At 40.2% G+C, this 21352-nt stretch overlaps 1 protein-coding gene across 2 annotated transcripts; it reads right to left on the bottom strand.

Moving 5' to 3' along the window:
• Window positions 1-1225: 1225 nt before the first annotated feature.
• On the bottom strand, window positions 1226-2756 carry LOC108137084 (G2/mitotic-specific cyclin-B-like). Of its 2 annotated transcripts, XM_041710335.1 has the most exons (2): window positions 2009-2756; window positions 1226-1951 (listed from the first exon to the last, which is right to left on the bottom strand). In XM_041710335.1, the coding sequence occupies exons 1-2, from the start codon at window positions 2594-2596 to the stop codon at window positions 1268-1270; spliced, it is 1272 nt and encodes a 423-aa protein (XP_041566269.1). In that variant the 5' UTR covers window positions 2597-2756; the 3' UTR covers window positions 1226-1267. The 2 variants fall into 2 exon arrangements, with proteins under 2 accessions (XP_041566269.1, XP_017114097.1); XM_017258608.2 differs by having other exon boundaries at window positions 1226-2756.
• Between the last annotated feature and the right edge of the window lie 18596 nt (window positions 2757-21352).

Genomic DNA, 21352 nt, shown 5'->3' on the forward strand with positions numbered 1-21352 from the left:
TAAAATAACTCTCTTTAACTAAAGTTTTTCCATGTTGATTTACAAAAGATACAAGAAACTCTTAATCATCATTGGGCCAACAAACCTGGAGGGTTAAGTACCGATTGGAATGACATCAGGTTGTGGACAATTTTCGTGCGCAAATAAACATTTACCCCTTGCGTTTAGAAGAAGCGCGTTACGCAGTTGGCAACCCAATGCAGATATTATCTAATGCCCGACAAATCCCCCAAAAAGCTTTTTCGAGGGCGGGGGACATATGACAACGGCACATCATCATTCAAAACCAAATATCTTATCAGTGCAAGGGAGGGCGGGCATTGTAGGCGTCCTCGTCATCGATTTCTTCGGATCAGAATCGAAGGTCTGCGGGAAGAATCGTGTCGCCGGGCGCGTAGTCTTCCCAACTTTGGATAGACGAGGGAGGTGCTAAGGCGGTCGGTCGGGAAGAAGTATATAACTACCTTTCTATCTGGTAGACTTCACTCTGTCACTGTTCGGTTTCAAGGGGAAACGTTTCGGGGTCTTCCTCGCTGTTTGCCAATAACTTTTGAGGGTTTGTAACTTGCACCGATAACTTGTAATGCCATTTGCTCTATATATTGCCCCAAGTCTCTGTTGTCTAGCCATAAAGCCAAACGAACTGCTGTCGGCTTTCGGGCTTAGAAGTCTCAAAATTTTCTGTTTGCGATGACAACGATGCCAAGTCACGAATGTAAACCGATCGAGAGTTATGGAGAATTACTGGCGCATTGGGGGAAAATTTCGGATGACGCGACGACGCCTTCATTGTGAGATATCGGCAGAAGGTCGGTTACTATCAATAGGTCGGTCTCGGCCCTGATGAGTGCAGAATATCCAGATAAACGCAAGTTGGGGGATAGTCAAGAGCACTTGGAACTCCCTTTTCGGGTTTCTATGGAAAAGAGTTGAGTAATAAGTGTCATCTGACGTCTTAAGCTGGCAAATATTAAATAGTTTCAAAGTTATCACAATGCCGTACAAATTTCCATAGAAATTAATCTTAAAATTGAAAATTAATTTCCGTAACAATTTCACCAGTATCAAATCTAATTTATCATTAAAAGTTATGATTTTTTTTTTAAGGTACAAAAAAACATTATTTGTTATATGTTTGTTCGTACACTTTCAGAAACATCAAGATTGGATAAAACTCTTCCTTTATTTGCTTATATTAAAGTAAATTGATACTAAATATTAAACTCAAGTTAAAATAGCACTGATAAAATATATTGTTTCCGCCCAACTACTTCCATTGACTCTGGCCCACGATTGAGTCCATTAGGGCACCGCTTAGCTCCATTCGCAGGGCAATCTTCTGGAACTTGCTCCCCTGGTACTTGTTGTAGATGGCCTTCAGTTTGGCCTGGGGAGCATCCCGGGCCAGCTTCGCAATTAGCCGTGTAATGGGTCGCAAGTGGGCAGCCGAATAACGCGAGTAGTAGGTCAAGGTGGGAGTCCAGTGGCGGTCGTTGAATCCTGTCCCAGCCCGATAGTTTCCATTGAGCAAGTGCAGCGACAGGAACAGCGAAGCAGCTGCAATCTCCGATGGCCTATAGGTTGCCATATCGTAATCCACAGAAGCTAGCTCAATGAAGTATTTGGACATGGCATGGTGCTTATCGTCCGCGCCGGCAGCCTTCGAGTAACGCCGCAGGAAATGAATCGGCAGCGGACGCGACAGATTGTAGTCGATGGCTTTTAAGATCTGCAGCTCCATTTGACGGATCTGTCGGGCTGTGTACGTGTCGTCCGTGATGAAAACCAAATCCACGATGGTCGGTCGACACCGCTCCTCGTACTTGGCGGCTATAAAGAGAGCAGCCACTCCCACCAATTGAAAATAGTTGCGCTTGGTGTCCTTAACCACTTGCAGATAACGATCGATAATGGTCACCGTTAGCTGAAAGGTTTCTGGAGTCAGGTGGAACTGCAAGTGGACATCGTTAATCCAATTGATCAGCACGGATCGCATGTGGTGAGACACCTCCTTCTGCCCGGCCAGGTGATCCTTGTGTATGGGTTGTTGCTGTTCCGTCTGGTACAAATAGTCATAGATGTCGTTCACATATTCGGAGACCAGCACCAGGTTCTCCTTGTCGTTGGCATCGATGTCCTCGATCCCAGCCAATCGCTTGCTGGAAAGAGACATGGTGCTTGGCATCGTTGAGGTGGTTGCAGCGATGAGAGGCATCCTGGTCACTTCTTTCTTGGCCTCCGACACTGCCTTTTTGTTCTCCACTACTTCCGTCTTGGTCTCCGGCTCTCTCCGAGTTGTTGGCTTGGTCGGAATGCGATTGCGCATCGAATTTGCGCGCAAAAGTGCCGAACCGCCTTCTTCTTTGGGTGAAGCGGCGGTATTGCCATTACTGATGTTTTCCTGGGCCTTTTTCCAGTAAATATCCACTCGAGCCGTGGCATTGCGACGGGCATCTGTGAGCTGGAGTAAATCTCCCAAAGCAGCGCATTTTGTTGTTGCCTCCTGTGAAGGCTTTGTCAATTTCTTCAGTTGCACTTGTTTGAAATTCTTCCAAGCGTTCTCGTCGTCACGCATTTTAAGTGTTGTGCCCACCATTTTGATTAATTCTTTTTATTTTTACAGGCACAAGTATTACACAAAAAGCAGTCGCTTGACTATTCTATCTCTTTTTTGTTCTTTGATCGCGTTTCTTATGAAAATAAATCTGTTTTTGATTTGAAAATATAATTTGTTTTCCGAATATTAATTTACACTTTTTAAGTCGAGTGTTGCTAAGATTTGAGTCAATTCTCCGAAAACCTGATCGAGTTTTGCGATCGAAGAAGCCAAGCAGCAGTTTAAATTTAAAAATTTGATTTAAATTCCTAGTTAGTTGAATATGCCAGCTTCTAGATAACCTTTATAAGTATCTGCTGGGGCATAAAGTATCTCTAAGTATCCTCTATTGGTGAAGTATTTGTAGGCAGAAACATCAACAATCTAAACAGATTCTGTGGAGTGCAATGTAAACAGTTGAAGTGGCATGCAAGTTATATATCCGGGAAAAAGTATCTCCCCTCACAGAAAGTACACGGCCAAAAAATTATAGGGGTTTCTTCTCTATCTTAGTCGACATAATTCAAACATTCCTCTCTTTTTACATATGTATATGTATATTTATAAGTCCATAGGTTGGCCTCCCAACGAAATCCCAAGTTCGTAATGTGCGCGCCCCCATTTATCAAACGTTGAAAATCTGGCGTCGCCTTCGATAAGGGTAAATAAGAAAATGGCCAAACGATGTGGGTCGCCACAGCACACACACACACATATACAGATACATTCCGTATCTGTATCTGTATCTATGGGGCGTACTTTTTTACGTGTATCTGTGCGTCTGGCCGCGGTGAACAATCGATGTCATTGAGAAACCTTCGTCGCTTCTTCGTTCGGGGTTCTCTGGAAGCTCAAGTGGCTCATTATAATTGAGGGAATCGTAGAGTCGGGGGGCAGGCGGCTTTACTGGGAGGTGTTTGCCTAAAGCTGTTTGGGCGCCATGAATATTACCGCCCAATCGCCCAGCAACCGACACACCCACAACCCCTCAAAAAAAATAAAAAAACTAAATTATAAAGAAGGCACAAGATCCCAAACTCGTGGGACACTCTACAAATTCTACAAAGAAAAGCCCAACAGTAAAATGCCAGAAGGAGAAGTTATATCAACGTAGCGTTTTATCATTTTGCCCCTCGGTTTATGGCCGTCTCATGTGATAAATATATATATGGCAAAAGCGTTCGAAGTTCAATAAGAAGTGACTAACCCAGCGATAGGGGGGAAACCAGAAAGGAACCGAACCAAATCGATAGAATCACCGTGCCTAACCCTTAATCACCGAATTGGCAAGATCATTGCACCTGGTTGTGATTTCAATCAATATCCTTGTAATTGCTTTAATTCTAAAGATATATGAACAAATAAAAATTTTTGATTTTATTTAGGATCGAAATTGAAGCGAATTCTCGTTGAAAATAAATAAAAGCATTGTTTAATAATAGAACAATCATGATAGTCATTGGCTTCGTCAGTTTTGTTAAATGACCAGCCATTTTTATAGGTCAGACATTGATTACCTATTTCTTGGATTGATAAAAATCGAGTGCCATAAATGTTGCAGATACCTAGACGATTTGCTAGTAGAAGTGCCCAAATTTGCTTATCAATTTTCAAGTCCAAGTTCTTTGGAACCCTTCAGAATGCTACCCAGCAAACTCACCTAACTTAATCTGTGTGGCAATGATTTCATTCTATATATAATATCAAGGCGTATATATTATACAAACTCAATTGACTTTTGCACAGAATCAGCGAATTTCGCCACAGTCAAAAGCAGAAAAGCGCTCACTCAAGTGGAAGTCAAAACCCAACCATCCAAAATATCAGCCCCTTTCGTGTTTGGGCGGTAATACGAGAAGCCCCCCCCAAAAAACCCATCATCGAAGTCCGCATAGAATTCGAGTATCAGAAAACTGCATTGCCAAGATAAAAATCAGGCCACAATGAGTTTAATAAAATATGAAATACAGAAGAAAAAAAAACATATATCGAAATCATATATTCGTCGCTGCGGAGATGTTGTTCTTCTGGTCTTTGTGTTTGTTCAATGACATCAGAATCATGAAATTGCAACATGCACATAACGAAACCGGAGATCGGGCGGGTATATATATATACATTATAAATGTATATAAAGGGGGCAGTGGGGGGAAAGGGGGATTGATCAATAGGGCGACAGGTGGGTCAGACGTGGATGCATGATTAATGGCAGCAAGATACCATATACCATTTACCAGACACGTGCTTTCGTAGCCCCAGAACCACAGAATGGTCGATTCTCCCGGCAATGATTTGTTTACCTAGCAGGGGGAGTCTACGCGGGTCAATAACACTCGTATAATGGGTCATAACAATTACAAGTAATGTGTCTTCGATTAAACTTATTTCCGCGCATTTTGAATGTTATGGTTTTTTCAGTGGTTCTACCAAAAACCCTTATTTTTGGCAAAGATCGATTTTATTTAATAAATTATTTATTTTTTTTCAAATTCAAGTGCCTTCTGAAATCACAATCCCCAAAAAGCTGCTGAGACCGTGATCCCACGTACAATTACCTTTACATATCGTACTGCGTCTTAATTTACCGCTTCGCGTTTGGATTTCGCTGATGCCTCGCATTTCTTATATAGATCAATGATCGCCATGCATCCACGTAATTAACTGTCTGTATGCCGATTTCTGCCCACTCATGGATAATGAAAAGTGTAGCAGCGCAATAATAAATTCCTGGAATCGTCTCGTTTTCCGAGCACTTTCCGATTTAGTAAATTCGTTTCCAGTTCCCATGGGACAAACAGATGACCGCAAATTTTAAATCTTATCGCTGCGATTTGGGGCCCGAGTTACCCCGACTATTTATTATTATCATGCTCGTAATTATAATGCATGGGCCAGCTCGTTAGCATGTCCCCATAAAAAATGGTCAACCGCAATCCAAGGGAATCTGTTTGAAAAAGGCACTCAAGTGACAGTTTTTGCGGATGACCCCAGAGACTTGATTTTGGGGTTATCTTTTGCGGTTTTTCTGGACAAATTAAAAGATATTTCTGTGAATATATAGTAATTTTGCTAGCAGAAAGTCAGGATAGATTAAAGAGATGTATAAAAAGATCGTTATCGTATCGATGTTAATCGAAACATTCGATATGATATACGATATGTGATAAATGCACATTTGTATTTGTTTACAATTTTATAAAATATCTAATATTATAGCAATGCTTTAAATAATATGTTTTAATTATTTATATTAATAATTCTTTAAGTGTAATAATTTTGTTTCATAAGTTCTGATATATTTATGATAAATTCTCTAAAATCTTAAATGCCTGTTCTTGTGAAAGTAGGGTGTTCCCGAATTGCTTATCGCAAGTACTTCTGTGGCATCCACTTACTGTTGCTGATGTGAACTCCCTTTTTTCGGGCCGCATATTTACTTTTATCAAGTCGGTGGCCAGATGGAGCAACCGCAAATTAGTGTGTATTCTTTGCCTGATTACACAGCTTCTGGGAGTAAGAAAAAAAAAACATAAAACCTGGACAATCCGTCATCTGTTCCTTACTACTAACCGCAGCTGACAGTGGGGACTTGGGAATATCTCAAAAGTTATTAGAGAACGCAGAGGGGGAAACGTAAACAAGGGGCAGATAGTTCGATTGATTTGCAATGTTTACATAAACGCACAAGGTTCTTCCTTATGGGGGCCCATAATCTGAAGCCTCTTCACGAAGAAACCCAAATCTATACACAAATATTTTACGGCTAGCGTAGTCGGCAACGAAATGCAATTAACTGGAAATTGCAGCCAGCGCTATCGGCGCCTCGGAATGAAAATAATAATGGAATGGGCATGAGAATGGCATCGACTGACGACGCCAATCAGTCGGATGAGCTTAGCAGCCGCGTGTCTCGCAGAGTGCAACTCATCAGTCGAAGGCTATAACTCAAGGCCCCCCTTCAGACCCTATGACACTACAGAAAACATAGGAAAATTGTACAGAATTTTAGGATTTAAAGTGAAAAAAGTCAAACTAGTAAAAGCATAGTATTCATTTGAGTATTAAATGTTTTAACTGTTTTGTAGATGTATAATAATAAGCGATTTTTAACCGTAATATATAATATATTTAAAATAAAATTATGATGAGAATACTTATGTTTATCATGTTATATGATCAACTATGTGGAAACTTTTAAGGAACTTTTTAGTGGCTTATAAAACTCAGATCTTGTATAACATCTCGAAAGAACATAACTTTAAAGCTTTATAGACTAATTTACTTCAAGTAAGGCTTCTGAAATATACAGAGCTAGAACTAAGGAAACCACTTATCTTCCATGCCCTTCCCAAGTTTCAAGTGGTAGCATCAAGTTCTCTACTTGGTCCGGTGTCATATAGCCGGAAAGCCCACTACCGAACTCGACTCTATTCGATTATCGAAATCGGCTGGCCCATAAAACAGAAAAAATAACTACACCTCACCTGAGCTCACTTTAGCTTCTGCGTATTTGGCTCTGCTCCAGATATAGCAAAGAATTCTGAGGGCTATATAGATAGATCAATTGCCGACCGCTGACTGCCTGTTTCTGGTTCAGTCACGGGGACTTGCTTAACAGATGTTGCTGCTTATCGTCGAGCTGATACGACTTTTCTGCCCGCACAAACCCACAAACATATACAATGGTTACACATTTCCCAATGCGATCGAATGGAGGATCGCGGCGAGCTCACCGTGACTCACCACGGACGTCGATCTAATTCCAAAGCATCGTATAATTTGGCGAGATATTCGTTGAATTTTATTACTCTTGCAGTTTAGGGTTATTATTGAAGGTGATTCGAAACTGGTTTCTTTGTCATTAATTGTTATTTTGGTATTTAATTTTATGGGGAGCTTTCTCTTAATCTTAATCTTAACTTAAACCATTTGATTTCTACAAATTTTTGTCTTAATTCTATAATCTCTAATCAATTTGTCCTCTCTAAAATGCAGCAAAAACCCATTTCTCATCCGCCCCGTTGACTCTGCTGGCCAAACATCTACTCTCGGATACATGTGTATATAGCCTGCTCTTATACATATGCCCATTTGCCCATATATATTCTTTGTCCATCCATATTGATTTTCTCTGCTGCTGCTGCTGCTTCTGTCGTTCTTGTTGTTTTGGTTGTTGTTGCCACATAATGCTGCAAAGTGCTTGGCATTGATGGGTGGGCCAAATCTCCTCCCCATTTCCACCGACTTACCAAGAGGATATACCCACACACACACACACATATATATTAAATCCGAATGTGAGAGCTAGCAAGAGGGGGATAGTGGGAGAAAGAGTGAGAGGGAGAGCTACCGAGAATGGCGCAGTGAAGTATTTATCAGAGCAACATCAGAAATTCAGAGGAACTTTTGCCATGAGGCAGCTCGCACGACGACGTGGCCATATATACCACATCTATATCGTAAATATATATGTATGTATGTATGTAGAGTATACATATATATACATATATATATATATATAGGGGTTTTATGTACCAGCGAAGAATCGGCCAAGGCAACAGCCACATTGGCAATAACAACAAGGCACGAGGAGCAGCGAACGAGAAACGCGAAGACCGACGACGTCATCATCCCTGAATGAGTGGCTAAATCAGTGGGTGGTGGTGGGTGGATGAAGGGTGGTTGCACAGGTGGGCAGAGGTCACACAGAGGGTAGTGGCTGTGGCTGTGGCTGAGCTGCTGCGTGTGGCTCCTCTCTTTCTACACAGAAACAAATTGTTCATTTGTCCATAGATTTTTTCTTTCTCCTTCACATGTGAATATAAAATAAAATTCTTTTAATTTTTATCGAATTTTGTGTATATTCAGAATAACAATATCAAATCCTATCACAGGCTTTTTACGATATAATTAACTTTTTTCTGCTTACATTTATCTGATCAATAAATTATACATTTTCTCAAAAGGTTTCTTAATTACTTTTTCCAAAAACCAAATAATTTTAAAAACCATATTTTAATACTTTTTTCCCACATTTTCCCCCAATGATTGATTTCTAAATGTAATTATTTTAAAATCAATTAAAATGATTTGCAATCAAAGTTAATCATAAATATTCTCCGTGTAGCCGACCCCTCCATTTTACCTTCTTGAGGAGAGGTGACTTTTCGCAGAAGGTCGTCACAGCCAGAAAAAACTAAAGAAACAACATCAGCACAACTGAAATAGAAACAAAAATTCTTTTCCATAGATTTTTTCTTAGAACCTAGGGAAAATCCAATTAGAAATGCCCGCAGAGGGAAATAATTCACCTGTCAGGGTGCCACCAACACATACAAATAGAGTAGAGGGATGAAAAAAGGAGGAGGGGTGGGTGGTTTGTGGGTGGAGGGTTTTCGAAAGAGTGGGAGGTGGCTGCGTTGTTTTTGTGATGTGAATGTGGATGTGAATGTGGATGTGAATGGAACCTGAAACTGACGAGCTGACAAGGCTGACTAACTGAAGGCCCCGCTGCGTGCCAGGTGGAAAAGGGGGCGGGGAGCAGAGAGGGGGTGGAAATGAGGGTGGTGGTGCACAGGTGAGTCGCAGCGAGGGTGGCAGGTAAAATTAATGACAGACTGCAGATTGCTGGAGGGTGGAACGCAGGCAGACGTCGCATTTCGGTGTTTTTTCTCTCTTCGCTTTTTTTTTTTTGTTTTTTAGTTTGGCTTAACTTCTTTGGATGTGGATGGTCCTCCCGCTGCTGCTTCTTCTTCTCCCTCCCTTTTTTCCTCCTCTTCCTGTTCATATATGTAATCCTCGCATATATATGTATACATATATACACACAAACATCCATATATATAGAGATGTCTGGTGTATGTGTGGGTAAAACGGAAATGAACCAACAGAAAACACAAGCAAAGCCATGAATCTGAAATTCTTTTGGTTCTTTGCATTCCCTATAAATTTGGGTAGTTTGGTTATAAAAAAATTACGGCATTTATAAACACTTTTTTTTTATAAACTTTTAATAACGTATCAATGCTTAAGGCTTAATGCATGCCATGAAAAACACAATGAAATTATTATGATATAAAAATAAAAAACAAAAAAATAGATACAAAAAGAAGACAAATTGATTATACTTAAATACAATTAAATTATTGTAAAGAAAAATTAATGTGTTAAATGTATTAATATTCAAAATTAATTATTATTAAAACTATTGGCATTTGTAAGCTTTTCAAGGTCCCAGGGTATTTCTAACTTCTACCTATTATATAATTCCTATTCCTACATACTCCTCAACTTTTATTTTCTGTTCAGTTTTAGCTCGGGCTTGGTTTGGTTCCGTTTGCCTCGAGTGACATGCGGCTGACGTGGGCCTTTTGTCCTGCTGCTCGCCTCGGATGCCCAACGGCCCTGAGTTCTTGGCCTGGCTTTTGGCTTTGGGGGTTGGCCCTCAGCTAGAGGTCCTTTCCCCTCCTCGGCCTCTCCCTTGTGCGACCTCTCTGGTTTTCCCCCTCCAAAGTGGTTGCTCTTTTCTCAACACTGTCCAGAGGTTTCTCGATTTCTGAGTTGGCAGTTGTTTCGACCGCTTAGTCACCGCCACTGGATCAGATTAAATATAGATTGCTAAGAACCAAAAAGCTAATATATTTTAGATAACCAGCTGGAAGTACTCACTTATTTAAAAAGAATTAGGGCTTGATTGCTTTTCCAAAAACCTTCATTTTTAGTTTACAAATAACATTTTTTATTACTTGTATTCCTTAAATGATTCAAGAAAATGGCGCCTGGCAGCTTAGCCCTGGATAAGCTTACCCATAATTCCACCCCCTATTGCTATCTTATGTATTGAGATTTAGAAGATGAGCGAAATCATGAGGATGAGCTTTAAGCAAACAACCCTAGAAATATATATATATACTATACAACAACAATATAGAAAGCATTATTCAGCAAATCACAGTCGAGAGGTTGCTGCGACAGACCAACCAAAAATCGGATGAATTTGCCAGGGATGCAGGGTGGTTGTGGGTGGTGGGTATTTAGATGGTTAGATGGTGGGTGGTGCTGGGGTGGGTGAGCAACCCTTAGCTGTCCTCGTTGTCTTTCTATCGTATCTGCAAAATACATTTCCCACTGAAACGGAAAAATCTATTAAATCAACGTTGCTGCGGCAACCAATTGCGGGCAAACGAAACCACCGAAAATGGGTGGTGGTGGTGGTGGTGGTGGTGCGGTGGTCGAGTGGTTGAGTATACCACCCCCGTGCGCCTCGGATTGGTGTATCTAAGTAGCGCACAGATACAATTTACAGCTCGCATTTCGTATGCAAAAACCCAGCCAACAAAAAGTAGCAGCAACAACAGTGAAACTTTTTTGCCGCACGCCAACCGCAGGGTCGGGGGTCATCCAAATGGACTGAGAGAGGGGAAGGGGGGGTGATGTTTTATCCATTGGAGTTGCAGGGTGGGAAGGGGGGTCTATCCGGGTGAGAGGGACAATCGTCAGATACATTTCCCTCGAATTTATCGCTGCTGTAACTTTCTGCTACTGCTGCTGCCTTTATCCTTTTTTCCCCGGGCTGCTTTTTCAGACTTTCCTTTCCGTCTGTCGAAGGGAAACTTTGGAAAACAGGAAATTGTCGCATAGAGACACCCCACATACGTTGCTACCCCCGTTTTCTACCGTGCCACATTGATGTGTCCAATGGCTTTGGGCCAACTCCGTTCCCGAGGTCTTGTCAAGATGGCAACCGTAGATGGCTAAAAGGGAAGTCGAAGAGGAAGAGAACGACTAACGTTACTTTTCAGTCCAAGCCAAAATTGTTTCCTTTTTGATAGTCTTGATTTCCATAAATTCGCTTTAAGCTAAATATAAATTGTTAGAGAAAATGGCTTATCATGTTTAACTAATGAACACGATTAATCAGCAATTGAAAATATTTCAAATTATAATAATATATTATATTCCTGAACTAGATCTTAATGACGTCTTTAAGTAATCTGAGATCTGATTCAATACACTGCATCCTCTTTGGGTAACCGCCTCATTTGCATTTTCAGCACAGAAAATATTCTCGGGTCACGTAATAAATTTGCCCAGTGACGCTTGCATTTTTGGGTCATGTTCTTCAGCAGGGCCACCCATTGCACAAACCCATTTACAAGGGTTTCCAGGGTTGACACACCGTTCGAATGCCAACTTCAAGGATGTAAATCACGTCGAGCTTGGGCTTTGAGGATTGGTTTGCTCTGTTTTACTCTGTTTTTCTGTGTTTTTTTATTTTTTTGCTCCAAGATATTAGCGGGTTGGGGCGGTGGTGGTCTAAACGAGGGGTTACATTACTCATCCGTTGGCAATGACAGTGACAATACAACCCCATCGGTGTTTTATTCACCTTCTTTTAGTTCCCCCGCACTTGATAAGGCTCTCCAAGGATTTGCCTAATGAGCATGCCATGTCCAGGCATTTTCTACCTTTGCGCAGTGGCGTTCTGTGTGAGTGCCTCCCATTTCAAGGATTTCCTAAGACTACATTTATTATTTTTGAAATTTATTTACAATAACTAAGAAGAACTGTCTGTACTTTTGATACTATGGTTAAAACTTAAACTGAGCAAAATTATCCAAATCTTAATTTGTGGCGCCAGTAGTATTATTTTTTCTAATACATATTTCGAATTCCACTTGCACTTAAAACTTCTGTGACACCCCCTGTAATACTCCTGCGGAAGCCACTGACTGTCCGCGTCCCTGTCCATGTTCAATTTCCACCCACTTTGGGGCCACCCACCTGCGATGGTAATTACCCACTGATGATGGCGACTCGTCACTGGCTTCGTCATTAGTTGCCGCTGCCTGGACACGAAACCCGATGCAGACATCAAAAGCTGGCCTCGGACAAAAGTGGGGGTACGTTTACTGGTACTGGGATCTATATAGCTTTTGCGCTGCAGGTACATTTCCATCTCGCGTGAGAACTGACAACTTGACTTATACCTCGCATGTAGAAGACATTTAGGGTCTATTGATTCCATACATTCATTTAAATAAAAATATATTACATGTTATAATTGTTATTAATTTTATTATTATTTTAAAAACTTGCATCATGATGTTATTTGTTTAAAAAAATGTTTTAACAGTTAAAGTCTTAAAAATAGAATTTATGATAAAGAAATCCTAAAAAAGAAATCATTAAACAGTCAATATAATTACGAAACAATGTCATCAAATAGCCATTGGATAGTTAGATAAGAACACAATGATAAAGTACTTATATTGATGCATATAGACTATTAGTAGTTCGTTTAACAAGCAATTAAAACTATTATATGAGTGCTATTAAGTATATAACTTTAGCAAGAATTAGAACCAATACTTGTAACAAAAGCTTAAGATCTTTGCTTTAAAATAGTAAGGCAAGATACATTGTTGCCAGAACTAATTTTTTCCTAAAGGGTAAAACCATTTCGTGTTGGTCTTTTGCAAAACGAAACCAGTTAATGGACTGTGGATATGAAGGCAAAGTGAAAGAGGAGGAGCATCAGGGGAGCTTAACTATTCGTACAACAGCGAGAACATTTTTTCGGGGATTATTCATGGTCGCTGGTTCCGCGTCGACTTCCCCAAAGACGTTTCCTTGTTTGCCGAAGGTGTGTCAATGACTCTGGACTTGCTGCACTCCCTTTCCTCTACACTTGTGAAAATTGCTTACAAATTGTTCTTTAAAATGCTTAAATCGTATTTTTAAGCAGGATAATAGGAATTGTTATATTATACTCTACTTTTAAGATGTCTTTAAAATTATTAGGATTTTTTCTTACTAAGAATTAAATTCTTAAACTCCTTTTTTGAGTGTAGTATCTTGGGTGTGTCCTCGCTGGTGGTGAGCGGATGAAGCGGGACAGCATCTGCCGCCGGTTTGCAGTTCCCAGTGGCCACTTACCACTTACCATCTACCACTTGCCACCTACCACCAGGAACACTCGCTTTTTTGGCTATTGATTTTTTCGTTTTTCTGGATGTTTTGGCCACGAGGCACGCGATCGGATGGAGGTACGACCGTATGTACACACGCATGTGACGTCGTCTTGCTTGTCTGCCCATCCGAATGTGACGAAGCACCCCCTTTATCCAGGGGATATAAACCATATGAGGATGTTTAAAATGTCCAGGTTGCGTTCACAGACCTCTGCATTTTATTATGTAAAAAAAAAATATTAAAATGTATAGGTGTTATTAATTGACCCTCCTCAAAGATAAGATCATCATAAGCTTTATAAATATTTGGTCTTCAAATAAGTTTAATACTTTTGTATTTGTCATCTTTTTTGGTATTTCTATGGAAGAGGAAATTTTGAAAAATGGGCTTAAGGCTGTAAAATATATGTTTTCCATGAATAAGTTAACACCTTAACAGGGCTTTTAATGACATCAATATTGTTTATTTATGTTAGAAAATGTATAAATAAAAGTTTAATTAACATCACCTTTGGGTGGTTATTTCTATTTCTTATTTCTAATTAAACTATAACATCTAAAATCTTATTTTTATTATTCCTCAACTATTCTTCCGTACAAATACAAGATTTTGAATTAATAATGCCATCAAAAATTTCCTTTAATAGAAGCAAAAACCATTTGATATTCCACACGCCAGCCTGGTTCATTGCTCCCATCGATTGGGATTTCACCAATCCCAAGTCGACAAATCAAAGACAACAAGATGAAGTCTCCCCCCGCTCGGCGGGAAAAAAATCAATGCTAAGCTGGGCAGCCATCAAAGCTAACCACAACGCGATCTCAACTCAAAGATACAGATACACGAAAAAAAGAGAGGAAAAGAAAAGAAACAACCCAAAGAAACGAAAATCATTCGCTTGAGATGGGGAACCGGTGGGTGAATGGAGGTGGAGGGGCAGCCTCGCTGACAGAGATTAATGAAGCACTTATGGGTGAACGAGGCACACACAGCCGAGATATACAGATACAATAATACACGGGGAGCCCGAAGGCAGAGGCAGACGAACTCGTGTCTGTCAGATACTTTTCGCTGTATCTGTATCTGTTTCTGTTTCTGTTTTTGTACTTGTGTGTGTGTGTGTTTCTGAAACGGTGGCTGTGCGCAGATCACGACAATGGTGATGATCTCGCCGAACTGCTTGTTTATTTGCTGCCGTCGAGATTTCAACGCCTACATCTATAGATACTTATGTGTGGACATATCTGTATCTGACGAGTCAGGGAACTATTTATAGACCACACTCTCTGTCTTCGCCTCTACATCACCATCTCTTTCTGGTGCATTCAAATATGGTGTCCTATAGTACATATATAAACATGATGCTAAGACTCTTGAAGTGGGTTGTTCTTTTAAAACTGTTGATTATGTTGAACATCTAAATAAGTAAGTAAGTATGTGTTTATATTATATATGAAATATCAATATCCAAGCAATTTATTAAACCAAAAATATTATAAAATCAACAAATTAGTATCAAATTCTTACTTGTTTTGTATAGTATAGTTTCATAACTGCTTTAGATACTTAGTAATAATGGCAGCGTTTCGATAGAAAAATATTTATTGCCTTTTTTTGTATATAAACAATTTCGTACTTCTTATTTTTTCTCCGTGCAACTGGATTAGCAGAGTTTTCGGATGGAGCTACGATAATGTCTGACAAGACAAAGAAAATCAATTTTGCAGAAGCCACTGGCAGCAGCACACATTTAAAGCCACTTGGCATTTTTCACACGCCACTCGGACGGCCAAGTCGTTTTGCCCCCTTTTCGCCCACGCCCCTTGTTTGGTCCAGTCAACGATGCATGGGCAGGGCCCAAAGTTTTATGGTCATCTCCCATTTGAAGGCGGAGGGTCGAAGAATTGCCCGAAAGAGCGGAATAAAAGAGGCGCATTAGCATTTTGGTATCCGCATCTGTATCCGTGACCATAGCCTTGTATCTGTATCTATATCTGCCATATATCGTATACACACATGTGTGTGTTGCTTGGTTTTGTTGAAATTTTCTGCGAAATTGTTTGTTTGCTGTCTGCCTCGCTTCCTACGATTTTGGAGCAACTTCTACTCCACCCACCCCACCCCCTTTTCACATTCATCTCATGGTTTTGGCCATGGTCAGAACATGGGATCATCGCAAGGTTGGGTTCTGGTTAAATCTGCTTGGGTAGAGCAGTTTCCGTGGGTCACAAGCGAGTGTTTCTGTTCCGTCGAGAAGATTTATGGCGAATCGAGGCATTAAAATATATTCAGTCAAGTGATCAAAGAATAAAATTACCGTAAGGAAAGCGAAAAATAGGGTTTATTGATGGCAAAGAGGTTTGAACATAAAATAATGCTATTGCATAAATTCTTGAAAAGCTTTACTTTATCATTTTATCAACAAATTCTAGTACTTATATGCGAAATCCTAAAATAACTTAGTTGTTTAAAGTTAAGATAACTTCAGGAATGGGAATACAATACATTCCGTATCTGTAGAAAAAGTGTATTAATTTTAATTTAATAATTTGTTAATTAAGAAAAGTTCAGTTATAGCATAAATTTTAAGTGAATGTCTAAAATCACCGAAGCTATATTTGCTTCCATTAACTTTCCGACTTTTCCTATGGCAGCTTTATTATATAAATATATATGTATAATAAATAAACTTTATATGGTCGGAAATGTGTCCTCTACATCTGACTATAAATAAAAAATAAAACCCTCTACAAGTATATAAAAACATCAGTGAATGCAATAATTTACTGTTCCCAACTTGAGTCAGTTGACGAGGTCCAAATTCTTTGCTCACCCGCTTAAAAAACGCAATTACTCTCCACTGTCGACCATTGGGAATCAAGGTCTGCGCACTCGCCGCCCGTCTGATCATTAATGGTGCATTCAGAATGCACCAGCCACAGACACAGACACAGATACAGATACATTTACAGATACATTTACAGATACGTATCTGTATCTTCATCTCTATGCAGTATATACATATGCATGTGGCGGTGTTTTCTCGCTGCCATTTAAATTCGAGCCACAACGGAAGCGAAGCGGGTGGAGCAACTCGACCCGTCTGTCCCGGAGTCCGAAGAAATGGCTGCAAGATGATGATCATAATGCTGCTGCTGCTGCTACTGCTGCTGCTGCTGATCATCGTCATGATGGTGACGGCGCAGATGTAGACGCACTGAAAGCGAACGTTACGCTTGGTTAAAGATCATTACCGGCAACACAGCAACAGAAAACACAACTCGGAGCAAACGACGACAAGCTGAAGGGGCCGACGACGTCAGCAGTCGCAGGGAGAGAGCCCAGAAAGTGCCCAGACCAAGACCCAGACCCAGACTCAGAGCCCGAGACAGACCCAGCCCACAGCAAGCAGCCAACAGCCATCAGCCATCAGACGAACCCATAACCCATACTCAAAACCCATACCCATACCCATACCCAAACCCATACCCAAACCCCAGGCAAAGTCCAAACCCGAAACCCACAGCCAGACGACAATGGTGGCTTTGATCTTGAAGGGACTGCGGTAAGGCGGCTGCATCCCCAAGGCAAAGTTCATACACCAGAAACATATTTCGTACATTGCACAATTCAGAAATAGTTTTAAATCATTTTACAATTTAATTTAAAAAATTAATAGATATTTTTTGATATGAGGTAACATTTTTGCACTAATTAAATTAGATTTTTTTGGAAATTCCGAAAATATATTTTATTTTATTTTTCATAGTTTTAAAAATTTGAAAGCAAAGTACATTCTTAGACATCGATTTAGTAAATACAATATTCCAAATGCATACCGTTTTTTATTTAAATTTATTAATAGCGTTGAGACTGAAAAATGATTTTAATAAAGTAACAGCAGAATTCGCTTTAACTAAATTTTTCTTTCTTTTAAATTAAAAAAATGCACAAGTTCTTAAACAATAAAACTTTTAAGAAATTTTCAAATTAAATATTCCAAAAATTCATAGTACAGCTTTTTTTTATTTTCCAAGAACTTGAAGCGAAGCTTATAATGATGCTTGCATAGAAGAAATATAATAAGATCCATTTGGCCATGTCAAAAATATGCTTTTCAAAGATCTGAACCAACTCAACGGCTCAACGATTTTTTGACCGGGCCAAGACCGCTCGACGGGCGGCTGTTGATGATGCCGGTGATGCCAAACGATGCCAACCGATGCCAAGCAATGCCAAGCGATGCCAGGCGGGGAGCAGTCAGGCAGATCAGAGCGCACGCCAGCTCCAGATTCGGATACAGTCGCTATATCTTATTTTCTCGGTCGAGGGTTGAGAACTGTAGGACTGAAAGCATAGAACCATAAGAGCTAAAAGCTAAGAGCCCCATGAGCAGCCAGCCACTTTTGACGTGCCCAGATGACGGATGTTGTGCGGCCGCGTTCTTCTCTGGCAGTCATTATCTTCCACTCCAACCATAAGTCCAACTCCGTCTTTAGCTCCAACTTCTGACTTCCACACCACTGGTGACTCTGTTTTTTTCGTTTTCGTTTCGACTTTGTGCTGCCTCTCTTGGCAGCCGTTTGCTCCGTTTTTAGCTTTTACATCAATGATCACTGAACCGTTTACGTTTTTGAACTGTTTCAAGGTCTGCAGTCTGCCATTGTCTTCGGTTCTGTTCTGGTTTCGCCCTCACCCTCACCCTCACACTCACACTCGCCCTCGTCTCGTCCCTCAAATATAGTCACATATATCTGTTTCTGGTCCGAGCAGATCTCCGAGTGCAGTTTCGATCCGCAGCGGTTACGTGTAATGATTACCCTCGGCTGGACGACGCTGGTCACCATAAAATCTGTGGACCGACCGTTGCAAGGAGGGCCTCTCTCCGCGCTTCTCATAAACATTAGGTGCACAAGAAAAAAGTTGAATCGTTTACTTATATATGCAACATGTCATAAAGAATATTGTTCAGGATCTAAAGGACATTACAATTTTCCATTTCATTTAAAACAATCAACGAAAACCTTTAAAAACCATAAATTTTTCAATATGATATCCACAATTGTAACCACTTACTCTAGTATCTTATTTAAGTTCTGAATACTTAAATGCGAAATTTAAAACTTTAATTGCTTTATTTTTATTCTCTGTTTGAAAGAGATGCACTAAACTTTCTTTTCCGAGACTTGCGAAAGTTTTGCGGTCCGTGCTAAACGTTCAACGCTTCGGACCCGACCACGCCCCCCGCCCACCAATCGGTTATGGACTTTGATTGACGTTGATTGACTTTGATTGTGGGTGGCAGACTAACCAGTGGATGGGCATGGTCTAAATTGCCGCTCAACTGCAACTGGAATTAAACGTTTACCAAGAAAACAAAACAGAAATATATATGAATATATATATTGAAACTGCATCCCCGAAGAGCGGGTCACGAGCTAGGGCAGCTGTCTTCTGGTGGCCAGCATACATCCAGTCTTCTAGCCACGAACTCTGGACAGGTGTGTGCTGCTAGCCAAAGACTCACCCCCAGATGCGACTCCTCTCGACTCATCCGCACGTCCAATTTCACATGGCATGCGATCACGAAATTAATGAGCAGCAACGTAATTACTTCTTGATGGAAATTAGGCGGCCAGCGAAGGAAAATGAAAACGAAAACACGACTCACGGAAAAGCCGGCGATCAAAAGGAAGACACTCATACAATGACAAAGGCAGAAAAGACCCTGGAAAAGTGGGAAGAATTGAAAGTGAGCTTTTAATTTAAACTTTAGATATATCTTTATGACTAGAAAAATACTGCAAGATATATGCCCTAAACAAAAAGATAATCCTATCTAGTTCTTTTGATTTATTTCTTTAAAACCTAAACATCATATTTATTTTCCATTATTCAACTAAACCCCAATGTATTTTATAGGATGCAGTTCATAGAAAAGTGGAAAACAAAGGTTTTAAGAAGGGGGGGTAGAATGGTGTGCTAAGGAGTATCTCTTATAAAGAAGAACATTTTTCCCCCCACTTGGATATTTTTGCATAACCCCTCGGGGGCCCACTGCTTCCCAAGTTCCTGCCGATTTGCCATTTCTTTCGCGCTATCTCTCTGTGGCTCGTTTGTTGTTGCCCCGGTGAGCGCTGAGTCAGAATACGGGGAGACATTATTTTGCCATTATGCAAGCCAAAAGATTCCCAATGAACACAAATGAATTGTCATAAAGAAAATTCTTGCTCTTATGTGAGCAAAACAGGGAGAACCTGGGAACTTGCAGAAACTTCGGGGAGCTTGGGAACGAAACGTTATTATGCGAGCAAATTTGAAAAATGAAATACAGAAAATCCAGCCGAGCACGTAGACGTTGATAGAGTAGAGTGAAACTGAACTGCAGAAATTGGGTAATTACTGAATGGGTCAAAGCCAGACAGAGAGCAGAAGCGGGGATTATTATTATTGGGGCGTTCTAATTACGAGTGGCGCCATGAGGCTGCAAGCGTAACCAGAGACTGAAAGAAGGTGTCAAGCCGTAAAATATTTTGCACATGCCGTGAGATACAAATATACACAGCGTGGAATCAGAATCAGAAACAGAAACTGAAACAGAAACAGAAACACAGATATAGGTACAGCAAGAGATACAGATACAGATACAGATACAGATACAATATAATGGCCTGATTGCATTGAGTGAGTTTACAATTCGATCGCTTATCGACAACGCGTGCAATACTCAGGGATTACCTTTGTCTCTCTGTAGAACACCCTATATTTTTTTTTCTTTTTATTTGTATAAGTATAAGCATACTTGTATTCAGTAAACGATAATGAAGACATGCAGCATGCCATTGGGGGAAGGGGCTGAAGCTTTCGTCATCGGGCAAATTGAATTTGAACACGTCTTCCTGTACCCTGTACCCACTTACATAAAGGCGCACCACCAGCGAATCGGACGTGTCCGAGTTCGAATTTGGCACCTCCGGCGTTGCTGTGGCTCTGGGAGTCATCTGAAAATCGCTCAAATTCCGTCCGCTGGCCTTGACTGGCCAAAATCTCCAATAGGGAGATAGAGCTGGCCAAGATTGGGACTACTTATGCTAATCCACCAACTGACTGATAACAGCTATCAACCAAGAACTCATTGATTAGCTCTAGTGGCCATTACATCGCAACTTACTTATTATATAAGTATATATTGGCCAAACATTATTGCCCTTACATTTGTTGAATATAAAACTAAAGCTTTTGTCAATAAACAAATAATAATTATAGCAGTTTACACTATCAAATTATGTTTATGCATAGAATTTTTTGATGGTGTTCCTAATAGTTTTTATAAAAAATATAAAGCGATGATAGAAAAAAATTGAAATTTATACAATTCTATGTCATTTCTAGTTATTCACCCTACAAATAAAGTAGAAGATATTTTTTTAATATATAACAACCTTTTTTCATAAATCTGCTAAGTAAATGTGATCAGTTCTTCAATTTCTCTATAAATCAATTAATGATACCCTACAAACGCGAATTATTTGGATGGTATATTAGTATATTACTGTATCACGCCTGCGGCAGCTGTACAAGTACTATTGAGCCTGTTTTCCGGTTAATCTCTGGGTGTACGTACATACATATATAAATGCCTGGAACTCAGCTAACCGAATTCGATAAACAAACTATTTCTGTGCGACCATCAATAACGAGAATTGCGGTGACACCTTTTGAGAAATTGCGCTCCAGCTTCGCTAATCTCCTCTATAGAGAAGTAAAAACCGGTGGGTGGTG

This window comes from Drosophila elegans, unplaced genomic scaffold (assembly GCF_018152505.1).
Source record: "Drosophila elegans isolate 14027-0461.03 unplaced genomic scaffold, ASM1815250v1 contig_149, whole genome shotgun sequence".
Taxonomy (NCBI): Eukaryota; Metazoa; Arthropoda; class Insecta; order Diptera; family Drosophilidae; genus Drosophila; species Drosophila elegans.